Source organism: Xiphophorus hellerii, chromosome 1 (assembly GCF_003331165.1).
Source record: "Xiphophorus hellerii strain 12219 chromosome 1, Xiphophorus_hellerii-4.1, whole genome shotgun sequence".
Lineage (NCBI taxonomy): Eukaryota > Metazoa > Chordata > Actinopteri > Cyprinodontiformes > Poeciliidae > Xiphophorus > Xiphophorus hellerii.
The window spans coordinates 18,536,749-18,558,580 of record NC_045672.1 but is presented as its reverse complement, the minus strand read 5'-3'; the positions used below and the strand labels follow the sequence as shown (position 1 = coordinate 18,558,580).

At 37.6% G+C, this 21,832-nt stretch overlaps 2 protein-coding genes across 2 annotated transcripts; both read right to left on the bottom strand.

Moving 5' to 3' along the window:
• Positions 1-688: 688 nt before the first annotated feature.
• On the bottom strand, positions 689-7,896 carry LOC116720218 (bone morphogenetic protein receptor type-2-like). Its single transcript, XM_032563353.1, has 11 exons — positions 7,870-7,896; positions 7,458-7,746; positions 7,124-7,288; positions 6,868-6,963; positions 5,106-5,209; positions 4,788-5,009; positions 3,546-3,660; positions 2,707-2,864; positions 2,382-2,538; positions 1,059-1,195; positions 689-966 (listed from the first exon to the last, which is right to left on the bottom strand). Exons 1-11 carry the CDS (start codon positions 7,894-7,896, stop codon positions 868-870), a joined length of 1,569 nt encoding a protein of 522 aa, XP_032419244.1. The 3' UTR covers positions 689-867.
• A 1,501-nt stretch (positions 7,897-9,397) lies between these two features.
• Positions 9,398-15,991, bottom strand: LOC116719245 (kelch repeat and BTB domain-containing protein 12-like). Its single transcript, XM_032561730.1, has 10 exons — positions 15,799-15,991; positions 14,289-14,478; positions 13,966-14,147; positions 13,736-13,868; positions 13,405-13,638; positions 12,926-13,284; positions 11,659-11,932; positions 10,801-10,948; positions 10,028-10,225; positions 9,398-9,883 (listed from the first exon to the last, which is right to left on the bottom strand). The coding sequence occupies exons 1-10, from the start codon at positions 15,837-15,839 to the stop codon at positions 9,735-9,737; spliced, it is 1,908 nt and encodes a 635-aa protein (XP_032417621.1). The 5' UTR covers positions 15,840-15,991; the 3' UTR covers positions 9,398-9,734.
• Between the last annotated feature and the right edge of the window lie 5,841 nt (positions 15,992-21,832).

Genomic DNA, 21,832 nt, shown 5'->3' with positions numbered 1-21,832 from the left:
GGCTTAGAAATTGATCAAAAATTAAACTTTAACTATTAAATGCATTAAATGACCTCTTAATACTTACTTATAATACATTTTAATGATCCCTTTGGGGTTTTTTTTTAAATAGACAAAATTAGACACAACAAACAAAAAAACAATATTAACTTCAAAAAAGGAATGTTAGATTTCAAGAGGAGAAATTTGTAATACATAGCCAATCCAGTGGTTTTACTGCTATGACGATGCACATTAAAATATGCCTCTTATTTTTCAAGAACTGTTGCTATATTGAACCCAAATGAGCCCGAGATGCACAAATTTAGTCACACAAATTGCCGGAAGTTCCTCGCACTTTTCTGCCAAATACATCTCTTAGTTTTGCGTACCTCCTTAAAACCAGTGTGAAGAATGCGTCACATAAAATCAAAAGATAAAATAACAATAATAATAATAATAACAGTTGTGCAGGATGGAAAAGACAGTGGAACTCGTTCATTATGCTTCAATGCAACACACAATATAATATTTACATTAAATAGCATTTAATGCTGGGGCGATTACTGCCCCAGCAAATTTTCACATTATTTTGTTTTATGTAATTTTGTTTTTTGCTAGCATCTTCACGATGTGTGACTATTTTTTTTTCTAAATAAAAAAAAAATGAATAAAAATAAACTCTGATAGAACAATAAATACTCAAACCTCAATTAAAAACGTCTTTATTGAAAGCTCATCAGATTACATGTGAACTGGTAGCAAGCTAAAAATGAGAAACTACAACAAACAGCGGTGAGACAAAACGGGAACCATTATCTTTATATCCATAAATGTATCAACTTGGAAGAAGAAAAAAAAGGGACAAAAATCATCGCGTTTAGAAGGTTACAGAGACATTAATCTGTTTACGACACACGGAGCTGACAGCCGAGCGTCTGTGTCTCGGTCCCAGCAGTCTGTCAGCAGCTCCTTTAGCCCAAGTCCCTGTAAAAGGTGTAGTTAGTTTCCAGCCAACGTGTCATACTGTTGATATTCAACCACACAGCCATGAGCGAGAGCAAAGTCTCGGTTAATACCTGTGGTAACATCTCCCAGTTTCCAGGAATGGAGGGTCTCCTGTCCATCTCAGACACAAACAGGATGAGCCTCTCCAGTGTTACATCGGCATCCAGCTCCAGTTCATAAGGCAGGAGATGCTCTGGAACAGCGCCCCCTGTAGAGGACAGTGTTTGCACAGACTCTGAAATGAATTCAACCTGTAATCTGTTCGAACAATATGAACTGTTTTGCACGATTTAGGATTTTGAAGAACATAATATGGAAAACAAGCTTTGAGCAGCAAACCTATCAGATACTGTCTGGGTTTCTGCTTTCTTTGTAGCACACAATCCTAAAAGTGCATTTTTAACATTTCTGTGCACACATGGGGAAACAGAAAAAGAGTGTTGAATTAGTTTAAAGTTTATTTTATCATTATTTTTTACTAAACCACCTGCCATACCAACCAGTTAGGATGTGTGTACAAACTGCATAACTGGGTGGTTTTAGGAATATCTAGGGAGGAACTTCTGAACAGACGAACATTTCTTACAGGTGTTTTGTGACACGCTCGTAATATCTAGGACTTTTATAACAATTGATTGAGAAATGAGAAGCTGAGTTAAAGGGTGAACGCCTGCGGTCCGTATGAACATTCGATCCTGGAGCACCACCATCTGGTCAACACTTCATAGCATCAAAACCTCATTTCTAAAGATGTTTTTCACCTGAAGGCTGAACTTAAGGGCATATAGTTCAACATTTTTGTTGCGTCATCTTTATGTAGAATAAATCCAGATTAGGTAGTTCCTAGACCTGGAGGCTAATTGCTAATCCAAGAAGGACTAAGACCAAATCAAACTCAAGCATGATGATGATTAAAAGGTTTTTAAAAAGCGTTCATCACTATAATGTCTGTTATTGTGAATTTGTTTTAACATCCTAGAATACTCCAATTTGATTTTGACTACTCTTTTACTAGATGTTGGCTTCAACTTTCCATGAATTAACTGGATAGTAAATGAAGATGGCACAAGGTACTGCAGATAATGTATCAAAAGTTTATAACAACTTAACTTCACATCAAAAGTCCCAATCTGTCCCATTATAAAATATTATAAATAAGATGTTTAATTCGGTACTGTGGTTGTTTAAATTGATCTACACTATAACCCAAACAATGACAACAGAATTGGTCTTTAAATAGAGACAATCTTACAAATGGGTTCACGTTGTAAAATTGTATCTGAACCAACTAGTAGATCTGAAATTAATCTGGGTTTGATTCATAAAAACCCCCTAAAGAATGCAGCTCTGCTCCAAAAAACCAATGTATTACTTTGGCTACAACAGTAACTTACCTGTAAACAAATCAGAGCAGCGCATCCATATCTCCCACAAAATCAGACCTAAGGCATAGATGTCACCCTGCAGGAGAAATGAGCTGCTGCTGAGGTTCACAGAGCCCTCCAGGATCTCAGGGGACATGTAGTTGAGCGTGCAAAACTGAAGATGACCCTGTGAATTTTAAAAGAAGCATGGTTCCTTTAAAGAGCTTGAGTAGACATAAAATCGGTCACCTAGCCTTATATTGTGCCGATTGTTTCTTTTCTGTTGAGTGTTATTTTTTTTTTTGAATGACACGATTTGGTAGTAAGATTTTTGATTCCCAACAAATTATCTCACCGTCATGGTTGTGGAGTGGTTTCTCCAGAAGCGATGTCCTGAACAAGAACGCAGGATGGTGGAGGATCCAAAATCACACAAGACACAAGTCCCGTCTGCTCTCACCAGTACATTGGAGCTGGTGAGGTCTCTGTGGGCAACGGGAGGTTTGTGCACATCTGTGCAAGAGAAAGACTCAGATATTTCAAATGCATCCTTTTAATCACATTTTCCTGCAATGACTTGTATTCTGCACATCTGCAGTTGTAAACATTTGCGAGAGCTGTGTCTAGATTTCTGGATAATTTGCTGATGATAAATTGCTAAAAGTTATTAAAAGTGGTATGAGCTGAAAGATGCTTGGCAGTGAGATTTATGATGAACCCGACCATATTAGTCAGCCTCACCCTGCTTGCAGTTTATTATATCCTTATTATTATTGTTGGCAACATTAGCAAAAGAAGCACATTTCTCTGCTGCATGAAAGACGTGATATTTTGATAAGTTATCACATTATGTCTCAACTAGGTATCAGTTGTTTATGATTTAAAGAGGCATTCGCGTGTGAAGAAGTGATTAATGTAACTCTTTGAGACAATTCCAGCACAATCACCCTGATTTCTGCACACGCAAATTTATACTTTTTTTTTTGTGTGTGTAAACTCTGTAAAACTGTAGTATTTTTGCTAAACCATGCGGTAGGAATCCATATTTCATCACCCGGCTAATCAAGTTTCTGTAAGTTTTTGGTTAAAAGGAACACGTCATTGGTTAAGTACCGTCAGATTCGGCTGTCTAGCGTGAATGCTACAATGTGAACATGTAAACACATTTTTGTGGTGTGGGATTCTGGCCAGTACCATTGCTGCGGAGGTCAGAGTGGAGATAGGAAAGTCCCTCCGATAAGGACTGGCACAGCCTCATGGACAGCATCCAGCTGCTGGCGTGTTTACACAGAAAGGAATGAAGAGAACCCTGAAATCAAAGACAAGACGACTGTCCAGGACTCAAGAAGTTTGGCACTCAGTCCAGAGGACAAAAAAAGAAGGGCAATATAAATCCAGCTTTGAGCTGGAGAAATGTAAACTCTCCACATTCAAAACAAAAATAAAAGGAGGGATGTACTGTAGATCACTCTTGGATCTTTCTTTCTTTTAGATATCTAGAAACCATTTTCTTGCATGTTGCTTGTGGTTGGTAGAATAGCATTTTATCAGCTTTACAAAATACGAGGTTGATTAAAAGTCTAAATTAGGAAAGAAGAGTCTCTATTGATGAAGTTGTTAATATCTTTAATAATGTTATTAATCTAAAACTGGCTATCACAAAAATATTCATTCATATTTTTCTGAAACCAGATGTTAAGATACAGGAAGGAGACTGGTCCCACGTCCCAGAAATGGACATCTTTTGGTCCAAAGTGTGTATATCAACCCCAGGACAAAAGGAAAAGCTCTCGTGGAAATCTCTAGAAGAAAGTATGGTACAAACTAGCCCTTATTCTAAAAGCAATATTAGTGGTCAGATTATTGTTTGTGAATGAACTCAGGGGCAAACTTATTCTCTCGGTATATCTTCTTTGGTCTGACAAACAAAAATCAAAACGTTTTGCCTTAATAACTATTTGCTACCCTCTAGTTTCGTCTACACCATTGCGCTTCATGTCAAATAACATTTGGTTTTCTGTAAATGTCAAAATGTCTGTAGGTTCAGAAGCACATTCACACACACATTTAGCAAGTTATCTATCCAGACTTCACAGAATGAACAAAATATCTTTTATTAGGTTGAGTTTGGAAATTAAACGTCTTCATACCTAACTGTATTTTAGATGTTTTAGATATTTCTCTAGCTGTCATTTGCTGGACATTCAATGAAACAGGAGCTTCCCTTTAAATGACTTTCACTTAATAAAATAACACATTTGCCAATAGTGTCACCTTTTAGCAACAACAAACCCTTTTTGTTTATGAGGATCGTTTCCTTTTTGTTTCCTATATGTTGATCTTTCAGCAAATTGAAAACAAGCTAAGTAATTTACCCTAACCAAACCCTTTATGCAGCTCAGAATGGTTCATATAAAAGGACCTTTTCGTACTCACATGTTCAGCGTACTGAAGCACAATGAGCAGGCTGCTGTCGTCTGGTTTCCACTCCGTGCCTAAGAATTGGAGAATCCTCTCATGCTTCATCAGTGGAAGCTCATAAACCCCCTTTTCATTAATAAACTGATGCTTCCAGTTTGCAGTGTACACTTTCACAGCCACCACACTTCCCCTTTGCTTCCCTTGATAAACAGTTGCAAAATGGCCCCGTCCCAGAACCTGTAAGGTAAAAATAAAAATAAAATCTAGAAGCTATCAGGACTTACTAAAATGTCTGAAGAACACTCTGAGGAAAACTTTCACTGTCAGATTTACCCCCTGCAGTTCAATGTCCGTAATCTGGTTCTCTGAAGCTTTTATTTGACAGGAACACTGTTGTTGGATATTATAGTCCTTACAGGCCGACTGCAGATACTCCTCTAAAATTATAGAAAACATTTTACATTTGTGGATCTGACAGACATGCCGGTGTATTTATTCTCTTAAAGCTGGCCTGACTAAACATCTGCTGAGTTGTTGCGGAAGAGTAGCAAAGGTAAAGGGGAGTTATGTGTCAAAGATAAAGACCAAGGTCAACTTTAGCAGAGAATGAAAGAGACTCAAGGTTTAGTGGAGACATCCTGAAATGTCATAAAAATAAGATAAAAAGTTCAAGCAATTACTCAAGAATATTTATTGTTTTTTGTTTAGTTTTTTTTGTTGTTTAATATAAGAACAAAAACAATTGTGTTTGTCTGATTAGGTCATCACACAGGTGGGATCAGGATAATAACCGGTTTGTTACTAAAGTGGCCATCAAGGTCCAGCTCTGTGTTGCTTTATTAAAGAAACAGATCTGGATCTTCACCAGCATATCTGAACTTACCTTCAATTTGGATCTTCATTTTGGCTGAAAAACAAGACAAAATGAAGAAGAGCAGTAAAAACACTGAATATGAATACAACAGAAATTAATCAATAAAAAAAATCCACTCTTCAGGTAAGACTTGCTTTGTACTTTAATAACCTCTAAAACTTTAGCAAAGTTTAAAGCATATGAATTCTTTAATTTACAAGTAAACATGATTTTCTTTTTCTAGAAATTATTAAGAACTGTGAAGTTGTTTTTTATGCCCAACATTGTTTAACTACACAATAAGATATTTTAAATTGAATACATTTAGACACAACTTTTTCTTTTATGGTGACTTAAAACTCTATGAAAAACAATTGAAGTTTAAAGTATTTGTATTTAACCATTATTGTACTTTTGTGACAAAGGCTGGTACAACAATGACCAATAAATGTGCTGCAGAGGTTTTTCATGCATCTTTTCACTGGACATATATATATATATATATATATATATATATATATATATATATATATATATATATATATATATATATATATATATATATATAGATATAGATATATATAGATATATATATATATATATATCTATATATATCTATATCTATATATATATATATATATATATATATATATATATATATATATATTTATACATATATAAGTAAAAATAAAATCTTTTATATCATATTTGAGGAGCATTATGAACATCATGGAAAATATAAGAAAATAACCTATTTGTTTTCATATTTTAATCCAGTTATACCACTTGAAATCCAATCAAAACTAATAAGTTGTTCATTTAAAGATTCAAAATTTGTTTATGACATGCAATTCTCCTAAATGTTCTCAGTCGGATCAAAAAACAGGGTTCTGATTCATCTTTCATGAGTAATCTCTGCAAACCTATTACTGATCCCCAGAATCAGTCTTTAGTAAAATAAAAAAGCACAAATAGGCAGCCGTGTATAAAAGATGAGAAACATGAAAAATTCTCCCAAATCCATTAGAAGGAAGCTTGAGATGGACATTGAATTTTTCTCAGTATTTTGTTCTGATTTTCATCTTCAGGTATACTTGAGCATCATTTGATTGGTAAAGCCTGAATATCAAGTATATCCATCTATCTAAGTTGATAGATAAGAACGAGGCATTAAGGTTTTGTGTTAACTTGACATGTCTCCAAAAGCCTCCTAAAAACAATACACCAGAAAATGAAGCTTACTTTTTTCCTTGCAGAGTTTTCTCCACTTGACAGCAATAACGATGAGAACAGTAAAGAACAGAATCGCCACCATCACCACTGCTTTTGTGATTTCAGCTAAAAGAAAAGAAGGGCAAAAAAAACAAATACAGGTCCATGTCTTTTCTTTTTTTATTTTTGTTTGAATTAGTAAAACTTTGTGGGGGAAAAAAGCAGAGATTTTTTGGTTAGCTATATCAAACAGTTAATTGTTAAAAACAACTAATTTAGTGAGTACCTGCTGCATGGTGGTGGGTTTCTGGAGGCTGTTCCAGTTCTGGACTCAACGAGATGTTTCTGTTGCACATGTCTGTACTGCATGTACATACAGTGAAGTTTTCTATGAAGGTTGATTGCTCCTCGCAGGTTTTATGTGAGCAAAGCATTTTTACTCTGTCACATGCTAAAAATAATAAACATGTGGATAAGAACAACGCATAAACACTCTTGATGTTTGAAAGAATTATTCCTTCATAAATCTTTGCTCTTGGATGTTAAATTAACATAAATTGTGCCTGTTTTTTTGTTAAATCACTTCCTGAGTCTCTCATTTGGACATGGAGCTTTCTCACCGAGCGTGTCGACCTTCCGCTGGCCATTTGTGATTCGATAAATGGCCAAACAGCAGCCGGTGTTTTCACAGAGCTGCACGGAGCCAGTCACATTCCCAGCTGCATAGTAGCCGTGGTTCTTTACGTTTGTCACTTGGAAAGCACACCGTCTCTTCTGTAGTAAGGACTGGTGACATATTTGCATAAAGAGGCATTCTACAATGACAAAGAAAGTGTTGATTAATAATTGAATCGGTTCAAGTAGGCATCCATCGGAGTCTTTTTTGTTCTTGACGGTAAAACTGAAACTCTTCAGTCATTCAGGAAACTCTTCTTGATTTTTCCTTCGAAATACATATTATCATTAATCCAGAGGTTGTTTGAATTTGTTTGAACTATTTGCATCAGTTTATGTAAAGAATTATTTATGTACCATCTTAGTTTCAGGAGACAGGATCATGCAACACATGCACAGACGGCTTCTGTGGTGTAAAAAATTTACTAGTTCTATTATTGCAAAAAGTTATTCAAACATTCCGATTATAAAATCCTTATCATGACTAAATGGCAATATGAAAGCACGCAGCAAAGATTAAAAAAAAAAAAAAGAAAGGGCTTTACTTCACTCACCCAAAGCCAGGAAAGACCACTTCTTCATGTTGGATTCAGACTGGAAGCTGGGAAGCTGGAAGTATCTTTTCTGAGAATGTCAGAGGAGTTTCCCACGTTTCATCACTCCCACTGACACACCTGCACTGTTATCCTTGTAGAAGGACACTGGTTGTCTTGAAGCCACTTAAAGATACTCCCAGTGACTCTGCCTTATGGTTGTTATGAGAGTTCCACTAAATCTGAAGATGATTTCTGCTGCAGATTTAATTCTTCCAAATTTGTTGGGCTTTTTTTAAAACGTAAAAGAAGCAGGAATACTGATGTTCAAAGCAGGCAGCTGGATAAAAGTTAACTGAATTTGCTTGAATTAGGTTTTTATTTTGTGAATGGCTTGTAGTGGTTACAACTTCAAGCCAGACAGCTGAAACAAGCCATCTTGTGCCAGACTGAGCGATTTCTCTATAAAAGTAATGTATGCAGACTTAAACTTGCATATGAAAGTTTAATTTATAATTCAAAATGACAAAATATATATGTATACATAAAAATAATTCCAACATAAAAACCAAAATACAACAGTATTACATTTTTTTTATATGTATTAGCTGGAGGGGAAAGGGGAAAGGTTTTAAGCATAAAAACCCCAAGAGTATTTGCATCTGCCACAGTTAACAGCACAGTTTATCTTTAAATGAACAGTTTTCCTTCCATATCAATAAAAACTATAGATTAGATGCATTTCTTTATTATTATCTACAATAGCCCCCAAACGTACTAGTACTTTGGGTGAAAATATTTTATACAGTTAAAGGTATTTCGCCTTCAGAAACTCTAGGAATCTTACTAAAGTTCACATCAACAAGGACTCTTTATCACTGGTCTATCAGCAGGAGAACAACCCATAAAACATGATCAAATCAACACCACAATGATCATTCTGGCAACAAAACTTCATTCATTCACTGAACATCACAGTTCAAAGACCTACATCCCAAAAAGAAAGGACCCAGGTTTCTGGAAAAACTGTGCAAAAAGAAATGGTCAAAAATACCCGTCTCTGTGAAATTGTATGGAAAAATAAAAAGTGCTGTCTATTTGTCAAAAGTGGTAGTGCAAAGCTTTAATAGTACAGCGCTAATACTAAGTTAAGTTAATTTCACTGAATATGTAATCTAATTTCAAGAAGAGCTTTCTATAAAAGCCTGTTACTACATAAAAAGATTTTTACACATCTTTTCCAGGGTAGCTATTAAGCTTGGTGTGCACTTTATATAACAATGTCAGGAAGTTTATCCTGAAATTATTGTATGTTCATGTCATATAAGTTGTAAAAAGGCTCTTATGATCTGTTTTTGTGCTAATAATTTTTACAGACAGCTTTTAAAAAAAAAAAAAAAAAAGAACAACAAAAAAACAATTCTGTAAGCCTCCGAGAAAGTGTCTTAATTAAAAGCTATTTAATGAAAGTTATCCATTTTATCTGTAAAGCAGCGAACTGATTCACATGAACTAAATGCGCACAGGCCTATTTCATTTAGTCTTGTTTTGAGATGTATGACATGTGGGAGTGAAGTATTTATGTTAGAATGTAGCTTTGTAAGAATGGCCGCTCATGCAGTCACCCCCCCACACACACGTATCAGGCCCCTGCATTGTTGCTCAGAGAGTCATGAGGAGGTGCTTGCGTCAGGGTGTCAGGAGGTCCCGAGGATTGAGGTTAGCCACCAGACAAACATCATAGCTGTCGTGCATCGCTGCTCGTCTCTCCACAACCGTCCATACATAGTCTGCAGGGTCTAACTCCAAAATCTCCTTGGTGATGATCTCATGACGACCTGCAGTAAACGTAGGATGATGATGCTTGACCCAAAATCTGATTTGCAGAAACATTGTTTCATTCGTCATCTTACATTCCTTTATTCTGATGCATCCAGAATGCAGCTTGAAAACCATATATAGGAACAGGAAGTGTCACTCACCAACCCCTTTGTAGTATCCACAGAGGTAGAGCTTTCCTTCTACCGTTCCTATGTTGGAGGCGTTGGTACGAAGCGAAAGCAGGGTTGTGGGGAGTGTTGGACCGGGCCTCCAGCTGTCTGCATCTGGGTTGTAAATTTCTACAGAGCTCAGACAGCGCCGAGATTGTCCACAATCCTCACCATCACATCCTATACCGCCTGTAAACACACAGACAAAAATGTTTCCGTTCAGAAAACTTATAATAAACTTCATATGCCTTTCCCCAGCTGCATTTTTACTTTTTCCTTTAAAGACGGCTAGTTCAGTGACTTTGGGTTAGTTGTGTCTATTTTCTTCAGCAGAGTCAGTGAGCTATTGCAACAAATAAAAATGTGTGCTCTGTTTGTTTTTCTTCTCCATAGAAATAAAGTTACAGTGAGGATGGAGTAATAGAGATGATTGCTATCAAAAGCTTTTCTTTTTATTGTTTGTTTCTTCCAAACAGTATTCCTGGCCTGGGGTGCCTGAGTTAAGTTGTACCTTTCCTGAAACGAGCTTCTAACTGAGCTATTTCTTCAGTTATGTTTGTATTCTTTCTTTATTTCTTATTTGATAGAAAGTTCTTCAGGTTTCGTGTTTTGCCATGTCTCATTCAGGACTGGCCCATTGACATGCAAACTTTGTACTCGTTTGTCACAAAAAGTGCCTTAAAAGAAATTTTTGTGTGAATTGTTCCTATATAAATACACTAAATTGAACTAGGATAAATATGTGTATAGTCCTAGAGTCTGACCTAATATGTAGATTTCTCCGTTGAGTACAGCTGTACCGCAGCGGTACCTGGAGTATTTCATCCTGGCACACTCTGTCCACCTGTCTTTGCCCGGGTCAAATCGAAACACTCTGTTACTCAGCTTGTCAGGCTCATCATCTGGCTGGTCCTGAGGAACGAGAGAGAAGATGGGTAGTTCAAAGACAGGAAAACAGGGAACTCACTTAGAAATCAAAGGAACTTTTGTTAAATTATAGAGAAGAGTTTAATCTATGCTTGAATTTAACCAGCTAAGAAATGGACAGAGCTTTTTTTAAATCCTTCGTTGTTTTTACCAGTAGGGGGAGCCAAAGATGAATGAAAAGAATAAGATCAAATGTTCTGATGACAGTGCATACGGAGAGCCATTTCAGCCAAACTTAAATAAATAAGTAAACAGGTAAATAACTAAATAAATAGATAAGTAATTGGTTTCTTTATTCCTATTTATATCTATTTATTTATAAATTTATTTATTTATTCCCGCATTTATTTCTGCCTATCCTTATTCCATTTTCCTTATTCATTCGTACTTATTTGTTCCTGATTCATGGGACAAATGAATACGGAAAATTGAAAAATGATAGGCAGAAATAAATGTGGGAGTAAGTAAATAAATAAAATAATAAACAAATAAAGTAATAAATAAATGTATAAACAAGCAAATATAAATAGAAAAACATAATCCAATTATTTACTTATTTAATTAATTTTGACCTAAATGGTTCTCCATATTGTTTAGGATTTTTCTTTTAGTTGGTCCAAGCCTACACGAAGCACCGCTTTTCCTTCAGACACATGATTACATACACCTCCAGCACATTGTACTTCCTCCTGTACCTGTGGGGTCCAGCCCCCCAGCACGTAGAGACGCTCCTTCAGGCTCACAGTGCAGTGGCAGGCCAAAGCAAGTGGTAAAGGAGCGAAACTGAGCCAGCTGCCTCCTCTCTTCAGTGACCATCTGTTCACACTGTCCGTTATGACGTAGTGATTACGCACTTTCATCTGACCGCCAATGAGGTACAGAGCATCTCCGACCAACCCCAAAGCATACATGTCTCTGTAGGGTGCAGAGCAGAGCTTCACCCAGATTTTCTCTTCAGAAGTACTGTATCTGAAACATAAACAGGCAGTGCAGAAATTTAAAGCAGCAACATTTTTGAAATGTCTCATTTTCTACATACGGTAACTTAAGAAGTATTCATACTCCTTTTCCCCATTTAATGTCTTTACATCGACATAATTCAATATATTTTATTGGGGTTTTATGACTGGCCAACACAAAGCACACAATTTTAAGGAGGAAAGAGATGATACATGGTTTCCAAATTGACATTCTAATAAAAACATGGAAGGTGTGGAGTGCATTTCTATTCAGCTTTCCTGAACTCCATCAAATTCTTTGATCCAGGTGTCTACCAGACATCAGTTTCTAAGTATTTCCAATTTTCTGCTGCTACACACCTGTCTTAAATGAGTGGGTGATTAACAGGCTTCTGCAGATGTTGGAGGCATGCTAAGGAGTTAATGCAATTATTTGAATCAGTTGTGGTGGAGTGGGGATACGTCTAAAACATGCAGTCCACTGGGCCCAGACGACCAGGGTTGGGAACATTGTCTTAGCGGTTGTTCAGTTCCTTCAGAGTTGTCATGGACTTCCTGGCTGTTTCTCAGAATAATACTGACCTTGTCAATCTGTCAGTTTGGGGAGGTATTTCATATTCTTTCCATTTTCAGAGGGATCTAAAAGCCAAACCCTGCTGAAAACCAGTCCACAAGATTTTCTCTACCCTGTGTGCTGTGTTCCTTAGTATTCATTTGGGGTATTTGTTCACTAAGCATCTATAATAACTAAAAAGAGAGCTGAACACATGCCCGCCGCCATTTTTTAGTATTGTTTCATCACCTTCACAAAATAATGGCCTAAATTATTTTTTGCCGAAAGATTGTATTTTAGGGATAAAAATCACCACCTCTTGCAAAATAAATCACTTTTGGCAAAAAAAAATCACATAGGTCATTATTTTAGGAAAGTGACGACTTGGAAAAGTTTGCAGTTGTAACAAGTTCAAGAAATATATATGCTTTTTCAAGGAATAGTCCTAACTTGTAGATATCCAGCCTCTTCCTCCTGTGTTGATCCTCGGCCTCTACAGCCACCAATATGCTGCTGTCCCGGGTCACTGCTCCTGCTGTGACCTGGCCCTGACCGCCACAGTCCCTCAGTGGAGACGGGATGTAGTAGGTCTTTCTACCATGGGGGGCAAAACAAAAACTTTGGTCAGCAAGTCCTCCACGTTTCGCTGGCACACCCTCGGTGTTCACTCCACCCAAACAGAGCAGCAAATCTGTTGTCTCCATGCCATATCGAAGAGGTGGACGAGGTGGAGCGGACGTCTGACAAAGACCTGAGGTCTGCAGGGCAGCATCGATCATCCCAAAGCACTCTGCATCCCGTAGCAGTACCTAGGACGTTTATTTCTACGTTAAAAAAATATCTACACATTGTACCTAATAATGTTTTGATATCTTTGGGCTATGACTAGTGACCTCATTATTTGGTCATTTTCTCCAATCCCATCTCACCGGGTTCCTCCTCCTCGCTTTCCGGAGAAATCCAGGATCCACCAGCTCTAGTCGCACTCGCCGGAGCAACTCCACAGCCTGGGTTTCGCTCGGAGAGTTGTTCCTGTGCCTCTCAACCCACCGCAGCACCAACTCAAGAACAAGTTCCTCCTGTGATATGTTGAGGTCATCCGATCCCAGGAGAGTCCCAAGACGCTGGGAATCAAGGTCCAGCACTTCTTCTTCCTCACAAACCTTGAAAGATGCAGAAAATAAGCTGATATATATATATATATATATATATATAATATAAGGTTCTAGTTGAAAGAAAATTTGACAGCAATTGCTCTACCTGGGTAAAGTGTTGACAGATGTATTTCAAAGAACAGTCAGCCAGATCAGTAGCACCGAGATCTCTGGCCCAATAGTACAGCCCAACACAGTTTGAGGCGTCCATGTGGGCCTCCATGTGGCTCTGACACAACCTAAAAAAAAGGCATTGTGGGAAGTAAAAGCCTTTTAGCTCCTGTATAATGGTCTCTGGTTGTTCGAAATTCACTCAAACTGAGATTATTATCTCACCTAAAAGCTCCATCCACATGGAGCAGGAAGGCAGCAGCCGCCACTCCCTGGATGTTGTCGTTACAAAGAGGGAGTTCAGCAGAATACATGTACTTCAGCAGCAGTTCAAGGCTCTGTGCAGCTGTGTCTCTGAGGGGCACCTCTCCTCCTCGGGTTTCCTTCAGACCACATGTAAACATAGCCTACAACCAAACAATCACTCAGTTTCAATAGACTTTATATTAGCTTCAAACTGTTTTGCCAAACGCAGGCTGAGACGTCTTGTGTTGTCCTTTCAAATCTTTAAAATCTACTCTCTGCAGAGTGGCATTTCCTTTTCTTACCTGGAAGTAAGGGCTGAATGCAGACAGCACCACCTTGTGGCATGGGAAGGAAATACCCTCTGCAAGCAGGACCACGTCAGTCAGCTCCTCAGCTGCTCTCATTCTGGCGAGCTGCCTGAGCAGAAATGACCCATGCTGTTCCTGAGCAGACGGCTGCACCTCGCTCTCCATGGAGGCTTGTTGTAGATGACTGCACCATTGCCGTCAGTTTGGGGATAAAAACGTCACATTTTATGCAAAACGTGTCGAAGTAAAAAGGGGATAAAGAGTCAAGCTTATTCCCAAATCTTACTTTATTCCTCTGTTAATTCAAAAGCAGCTAAAAGATAAAGACCGTCCATCACTTCCAGCGGCATGCACAGACAATTCAACATGAAGAATGATAAGCGCCGCTTGCAAAAACATTTCTTTCCCCCATCTTTGCAAGATCAGTGCACGGGTTGCACTGTTCTTACAGAGGAATAATAATTAGTTTGGCAGTGATGGACTGTAAGAAGAATTTCTGTCTTCTGCAGAAATATTTTTCCTTCCCCTGCTAGGAATAATTAAGTTTTCTGATCGCAATGTTTAATATGTGACGTAGTAGGGGTTTGGGTCCTGGCACTGAGTTTTAAGTCTTTAATTTTGAAGGAAAGTGGTTTAAGAATCATCAAGATGTAATGTGAAGGTCTTAAATAAAATTTACTTATTATAGCTTGCATGAATAATATGTTTAATTTGTATTGAAGAGGGTGAAAATGTAATGGGAAATGTTACCTTTAAATTCAGTATTTTCTCAATTAAACTTAACAGTTGATCACTAAGTGAAACAGAACCGAGTGTCTGCTGGATGTCAACGGAGTGGTGTAGCTCGGAGCCTTGCTCCAACTGTTGGAATGTGAAGGTCATCTTGAAAAAATGGGAGGAGGATGTGTGTTTCGATGCAGCGATGTAATTGTGTGTGGGCTGCCTGCAAGCAGCCAGAGCTCTTGGGAAGACTGCTGGTAGTGCAGCTCTCTTCATTCTAACAAGTTCAACGAAAGTCTCAAAGACAAAGAGTTCAATTCTCATCATGTACTTAACAGAAGGTTCCACAACACTGGGAGCATAAATGATCCATGCTGTTCCTGAGCAGACGGCTGCACCTCGGTCTCCATAGAGGCTGGATGTAAATGTCTGCACCTCTTCTGTCAGTTCCGGGATAAAAAACTTGTGATTTTATGCCAAGTTTGTCAAAGACAAAAGGGGAAAGAGACCGAAACCTATTCCAAATTTCACTTTATTCTTTTGTCAATTTTAAAACAGTTGAAACAAATGTGTTGAGATTTATTTCTCAAATATGTACAAAGTGCAGCTGTGACAGAAAATAATACGAGAGCCTGATAAATCCTTTCAAGACTTTTCCTCCTAAATATACAATAGACAATCAATGAGTAGGTTAAACATTCACAAGTCACTTCCAGGGGAATAAAAGCACACTGAAGAATCATTTTAACAAACTTAAGAAGCGCAATAACAAAAATAGTCTTACCTGTTTCCTAAAACCAAGAGGTTTCTCAACGTAGATCTCATAAATTGTCACATTACAAGCTACTGTACATGTAAGGCTTGTTTGTGAAGGTGTGCTGCACTTGTGCTCTGTGCTATTTACAGCTAGGGAAGGCATAGCAGACAACATCAAGCTCATAGATGAAGTGAGTTTAAAATAGATCAGCCACTGCTAGAAGAGCTGCAGCCAAGTTTATGTTTACAGCTACGCTTCCTCTCATTCTAACATCAATGCTCCATTTCAAATTGAATGTCTACAACATGACAAGTCACTTGTTTTTCAAGAGTAGAAAGAAATCGCAAACGTTTCAGTCTGGATCAGACAGCTAAGTCACCCTATTTAAAGAGCAGGATCGAAAGAAACTTGCAGATGTGTTTAGACTGTTTTAACTCTGGGCCATGCAGGTTTTCATGTTTATCAAAGTCTAAATTGTGAAAGGTAATTGTTGAGGCTCAGTGAAGAGTTTTTGTCCAAAAAAGAGAGTAGTGACTGATTATATGACCAAGCCTCTGGAATCAGCTGACCGAAGCCAGAAACCTGGAGATTTGGAATGAGTGAATCCACTAAAGGAGAATGGAAAAAGAAAAACAGAATATGCATATGCATAAAGTCCTCAAACTGTTGAATAAAGCCGTGGAGGATTTTCACATAAAGATTTTCATTTAGACATTTACAGGGTGTCATAGTGCAGCAGACATCCTGTCAGACATCACATAGCTGTTACAATGTAGAACAGTCAAAGTCATAGTTTACTTAACCGAATTGGGTTTATTGTTATATCTGTGTAAACAACTGATGCTGTGGGTCAAAGCAGATTTATTTATCACATAGGTCTTTCCTTTTCATGTCATTCATGGATGAAGTGCAGTTTGCAGTTTCTGTCATGTGACTTAATGTGGCTGGAGGTGTGTCTGTCTTCTCGACAGGTTAATGGAGGTGACATGAATTTCCACACAGTCTCATTACAGGCTGACTATTTCCTAACAGTGTTTTCATGCACAGTTGAGCATGCTATCTTCCACAACCACAGGAGCAAAGTTTGTACCATGAATTAGTAAGTGGCATGCATGCATAGACATCGGCTCCTTTGGTCAAACGTCTTCCGACCTGTGAGCATTTGGACCTTTGAACGCAGGTTTCACTCACGTAGGCCTCAGTTTACACTTGATGTGAGTACACGAACTTTGGTCTGAAGATCTTTTCCTGTCAACAATGACAGGGCAAGATTTGATTGATAGGAAGCATTAAAACTTTTCATATCTCTGCAGAGATGTCTCACTCATCCCACCTGGTTTCTATCCAGACCATGGAAGAGAGATATATAGCCACCCTTATGACAAAATTTAATCGGTGGAGTGATTTATAACCCTAATCATTAATTTCTTTTAATTTCCGGTGACCAGATGTGCCCCCCCCTTAAATAAACATTCCATCCCCCAAAATAAACATTCTTTTGACATCTGCTAATCCCATCATTGCGACACATTGTTTTGGTGAACGCCTTCTGACCTCTAAGAAGGTCTGGAAGCTACAATTCAAATGACAACACAGGATGTCATGACCTCTGGGGAAGGGTCGATGGCAGTAGTGCTCAGTGTACCTGCGTGGGTGTGTGTGTGTGTGTGTGCGTCCAGGGGCAAGAGTGGACAGATACCTCTGAAGGAAAAAAAAGGGGAGGGCTGACCCCAGATGATGTAAGACTTTCATCATTTAAACAGAAACAAACATAAGAAGCTATTTACATTACTGTAAAGAGGTGAAATAGATCCAAAATCAAATAAAAAGTTTTCCTCTCTTATTTTGCTTGTTTTTTCCCCCCAGCATTTTTTAAATAAAAAGACATAATAAAAATGCAACATTGACATAGAACTTGCAACATTTAAAACAAAGACAAACACATCAGCAGCTGTTTACATTACATTAAAGTTTGAATACAAAGAATGATGATGTAAGACTTTCATCATTTAAACAGATACAAACACAAGAAGAAGCTACTTACATTACTGTAAAGAGGTGGAATAGATCCAACCTTTGTATTTTTGTTTAGTTGTTTTGTTTGTTTCTTATTGTAGTGTAAACAGCATTTAAAAAAAAAATAAAGACATAATAAAAATGTAGAACCTGCAACACTTAAGAGAAAGGGAAACACATCAACAGAAATTTATTTTACATTCAAATCAAATAAAACACATTCCTTCTTTATTTTGCCTTTTTTAGCAATTTTTTAATAATAAAAAGACATACAAAAATGCAACTTAAAACACTTAAAACAAAGACAAACACATCAGCAACTGTTTACATTACATTAAAGTTTGAATACATAGAATGATGATGTAAGACTTTCAACTTAAGACAGAAACAAACACAAGAAGTTATTTACATTACTGTAAAGAGGTGGAATAGATCCGACTTTTCCATTTTTGTTTAGTTGTTTTTCTGTTGTTTGTTTGTTTCTTAGCATTTATTTGTACCAAATGGAGGACATAATAAAAATGCAACACTGACACAGAACCTGCAACATTTAAAAGAAAGACAAACACAATCAACAGCTATTTACATTACATTACGAGTTTGAATACATACAATTATGATGTAAACCGTTCAACCTTTAAAACAGAAACAAACACAACAAGGAACGTTTTATATTACAGTTAAGAGGCTGAATCCCAAATAAAAAAAACAACAACTGTCCTTTCCTTTTATGTTGTTGTTTGTTTTTAAGCTTTTTTTTTAAATAAAAGAGTACAATAAAAATGAAACATTGACTTAGAACTTTCAACATTTACAACAAAATGACACTGTATGGCGTGTTTCAGGCCGCTTCATGTACCTGAACGGAGTGAATGTGTCTATAGCCCCTTTTGCACTGCACAGTCAGACCCGGTACCACCCGGCTCCCTGGAACCACGAGAGCTGTGGTTCCAATCGGGCCGGCCAGACCGGGCCAGTTTGGAGTTAGCTGTTGATTGGTTCGTTGGCTGCGGGGGCGGGACAAAGATCAGATCTCCGGATCGTTGGAGCATTAGACTTTCTCTATGGCTGTCATTTCAATATGCTCGTTTTTCAGTAATTTAATAAATTCTCGTCATAATCTATTCTTACCCTACACTGGGATTATAATCGCCTCTTCAGCCAAAGATTTATTTTAATTTTTCTCTCCCCTCCAGGGGGTCTTTTGTGGGCTCTAGTGTCCCTTATATGAAAGTAGGCTGACAGGAAAGGGGGAAGGAGAGGGCAGAGGACATGCGGCAAATATCGCTGGGTCTGGGAATCGCAACGGCCACGTCGAGGACTCAAGGCCTCCAAACGTGGGTCGAGCTATCTCCTATGCCACCACAGCACGCCCTAGCCAAAGATTTTAATGGTAAATGTAAATAACATTTCTCCAACTGAACCGATCAGAAGTCGTAAAAGCTGTGAACGAGGGTTGCTCCAGAGGGGAAATCCCACCACCCACAGCGGTAGTTCAGCTGGCTGCAAGTCCAGCTCAGAGACGACATTCAGATGAGATTTTTCAAGTTAGGAGAAAAACAGACTGCCTTTTAAAATGTTATTATTTAACTTGTTAAAGGAAACAACTGATTTAACCTGCCTTTTAGTTCTACATAAGACCTGGTAGCAGCCTAAGGTGAGTGGAAACTCCCGTAATGGTGCAGACAGACACTTCAAACTCAAGATAACAGAGATTTTTGAAGAATGTTTGTGTTTGATCGGCCTTGACTAAGATGAAGATTGAGCAAACAGAAACGTCAATGTGACTTAGCCGATGCTGATTGGTTCAGAAAAAATGGTTTTAGAGTAATTTGCAAATTAGCAACGTAAAGGTAAATAATATAAATTTTAAAGAAAATGATTTGAAATGCAACTTTTTGATGCAACTAAATTATTTTTTAGGTTTATTGCTTTTAGCATTTTCCTATTATAATCTCCTTAAAATGAGGTCAAACGTTAACATCAAACATGCTGAGATCTGGATGAACTACTCACGACATTTTCAGATGTCTGACTTTGTCTTTGCATAACTGTCCCTTGATTCAATGTTCTCTCTTTCAAAACAAGCTGTTCTTTCAGCTGTGCTTGGTCATCAAAATGTTACTGGGTTTTAAAATCACACATTTACATGTGTGTGTGTGTGTGACAGGGCCATGGTTAATATGCGGAGGAATGTTGCATTTAACACTGATCCATTGGAAGTTCCTGTTTTTTCTTAAGTGAAATTTCCTTATGTGAGTCAACTGTTCCTTCACTTGAGTGTTCAGTAAACCTTTGGTTTTAGTAGTAGTCTCTGAGGAAAAGACAGCAAAAAAATGACTCAAAATGTATAAATGTAAATGCTGCGTGGTGTCTAAGATAAATAAGATCAATAAATTATATCAATAATAAAACCCTTTTTTTCTGATTCTGCTTGCAAAAAAATAAAGCACTAGATTTTCACTTAGATTTAAACAAAATGTCTCCTTGTTTTTTTTCTCACAAGACATTTTATTCAGACAAGCATAGTAGTTCTCAACATTCAACATCAATCTAACAAACAAAATTAATCTCAATAAAAAAAGTCATGTGGATATGCATCTTAGCTGAGTTAAGCTTACATACTTTTAAAGTGTTTTTCTTTAGCAGTGTGCATTAAAATTAGTGCTATCAGTTATCACTATTATAATCTGACTCTCAAATGAAAACAAATTTACATAAGCTAAGTGTAAAAATCTGCCCAAAAAAATTCAATCATTTTTATCCTAAAATTTAACAATATGTCCATCTTAATACTGTCCATCTAACAATATGTCCAAAAAAATATCTTTTTTAAATGAATTTTAAGGCTAAAGATAGAGAGTTGACACTTATTTTAAAAGTTTTATGCTAAAGATTGGGTAAGTTGATTGCAACTTTAATTGTGATTTTATCTTAACATCACTAAATATCTGTGCAAAGATAGTCCAAGGCAACTAAAAGGTTTTGGCAAGGAGAATGAGTAAAGAATCTGTTAAATTCAAGGAACCCAAGAAAAGTTCACAAACTCTGAGATTTTCCAAAGACTCTGTTTCAGTTTCCAATCTACTTTGAAAAAAAAGTATTTTATATGGCTGTTTTAATTTTTTTCCCCCTTTTTTCTGTTAAATATAAAAAATAACTTCGAAAAGAAGTGTTTAATGTTCAAGGAATCCACTCATACATTTTAAGATATGTTGGCTACATTTTGCTCAATATGGAAAATAAAATCATAGCAGTAATCTAGTGGGTCATCTGTTATCTTCCTTCAGAGCGAATGTTCTTTGTTCATAAAATTCAGGATGTCATAAAGATTTCAGTAAAACTCATTCATACACTCAAACAACACCGATGGATGCTTGCAGAACACAGTAGACATGTACTGTATATATGTGTTTGTTTGCTTAAGTGAGTATCAGCAGTGCTGGCTCCAGACCAAATTTAAGAGGTAGGCCACTGTGCAGGCAGTGTTTTCCATGTGGACACAAAGCAAAACTGTGAAACAAACAAAACAAAACAAAAAAACCTGATTATTATATTAAGCAAGCCCAGTGGTTCCCAAAGATTTTCTTCTGCCCCCCCCCCCCCCCCCCCCCCCCATGGATTACAATAAAATCTCCCCCAAAAAAGAAAAAAAAATCAACTGGGCACACCAGACATAAACCTATACACATATTTTGTTTTCAAACTCCATCCATCCATCTTCTTCCGCTTATCTGGGGTCGGGTCGCGGGGGTAGCAGCTTCAGAAGGGAGGCCCAGACTTCCCTCTCCCCGGCCACTTCTTCCAGCTCTTCCGGGGGAATCCCGAGGCGCTCCCAGGCCAGCCGAGAGACATAGTCCCTCCAGCGTGTCCTGGGTCTTCCCCGGGGCCTCCTCCCGGTGGGACATGCCCGGAACACCTCACCAGGGAGGCGTCCAGGAGGCATCCTGACCAGATGCCCGAGTTTTCAAACTCCACTGAAGTTTATTTCACACTTCAGGTTGCAATAAAACACACTACAAATCATCTTTACAGTGAAACACTT

Coding starts and splice junctions, on each gene's coding strand:
- LOC116719245 (XM_032561730.1), bottom strand. CDS start 15,839: ATGAGATCTACGTTGAGAAACCTCTTGGTTTTAGGAAACAG. Junction 13,869..13,965: donor CATGTGGATGGAGCTTTTAG/GTGAGATAATAA, acceptor CCTTTTTTTTAG/GTTGTGTCAGAGCCACATGG. Junction 11,933..12,925: donor AAGAGGCTGGATATCTACAA/GTTAGGACTATT, acceptor TTTATGTTTCAG/ATACAGTACTTCTGAAGAGA.
- LOC116720218 (XM_032563353.1), bottom strand. CDS start 7,896: ATGATCCTGTCTCCTGAAACTAAGATG. Junction 7,747..7,869: donor TGTCTCCTGAAACTAAGATG/GTACATAAATAA, acceptor GAATGACTGAAG/AGTTTCAGTTTTACCGTCAA. Junction 5,010..5,105: donor CGGACATTGAACTGCAGGGG/GTAAATCTGACA, acceptor TTTACCTTACAG/GTTCTGGGACGGGGCCATTT.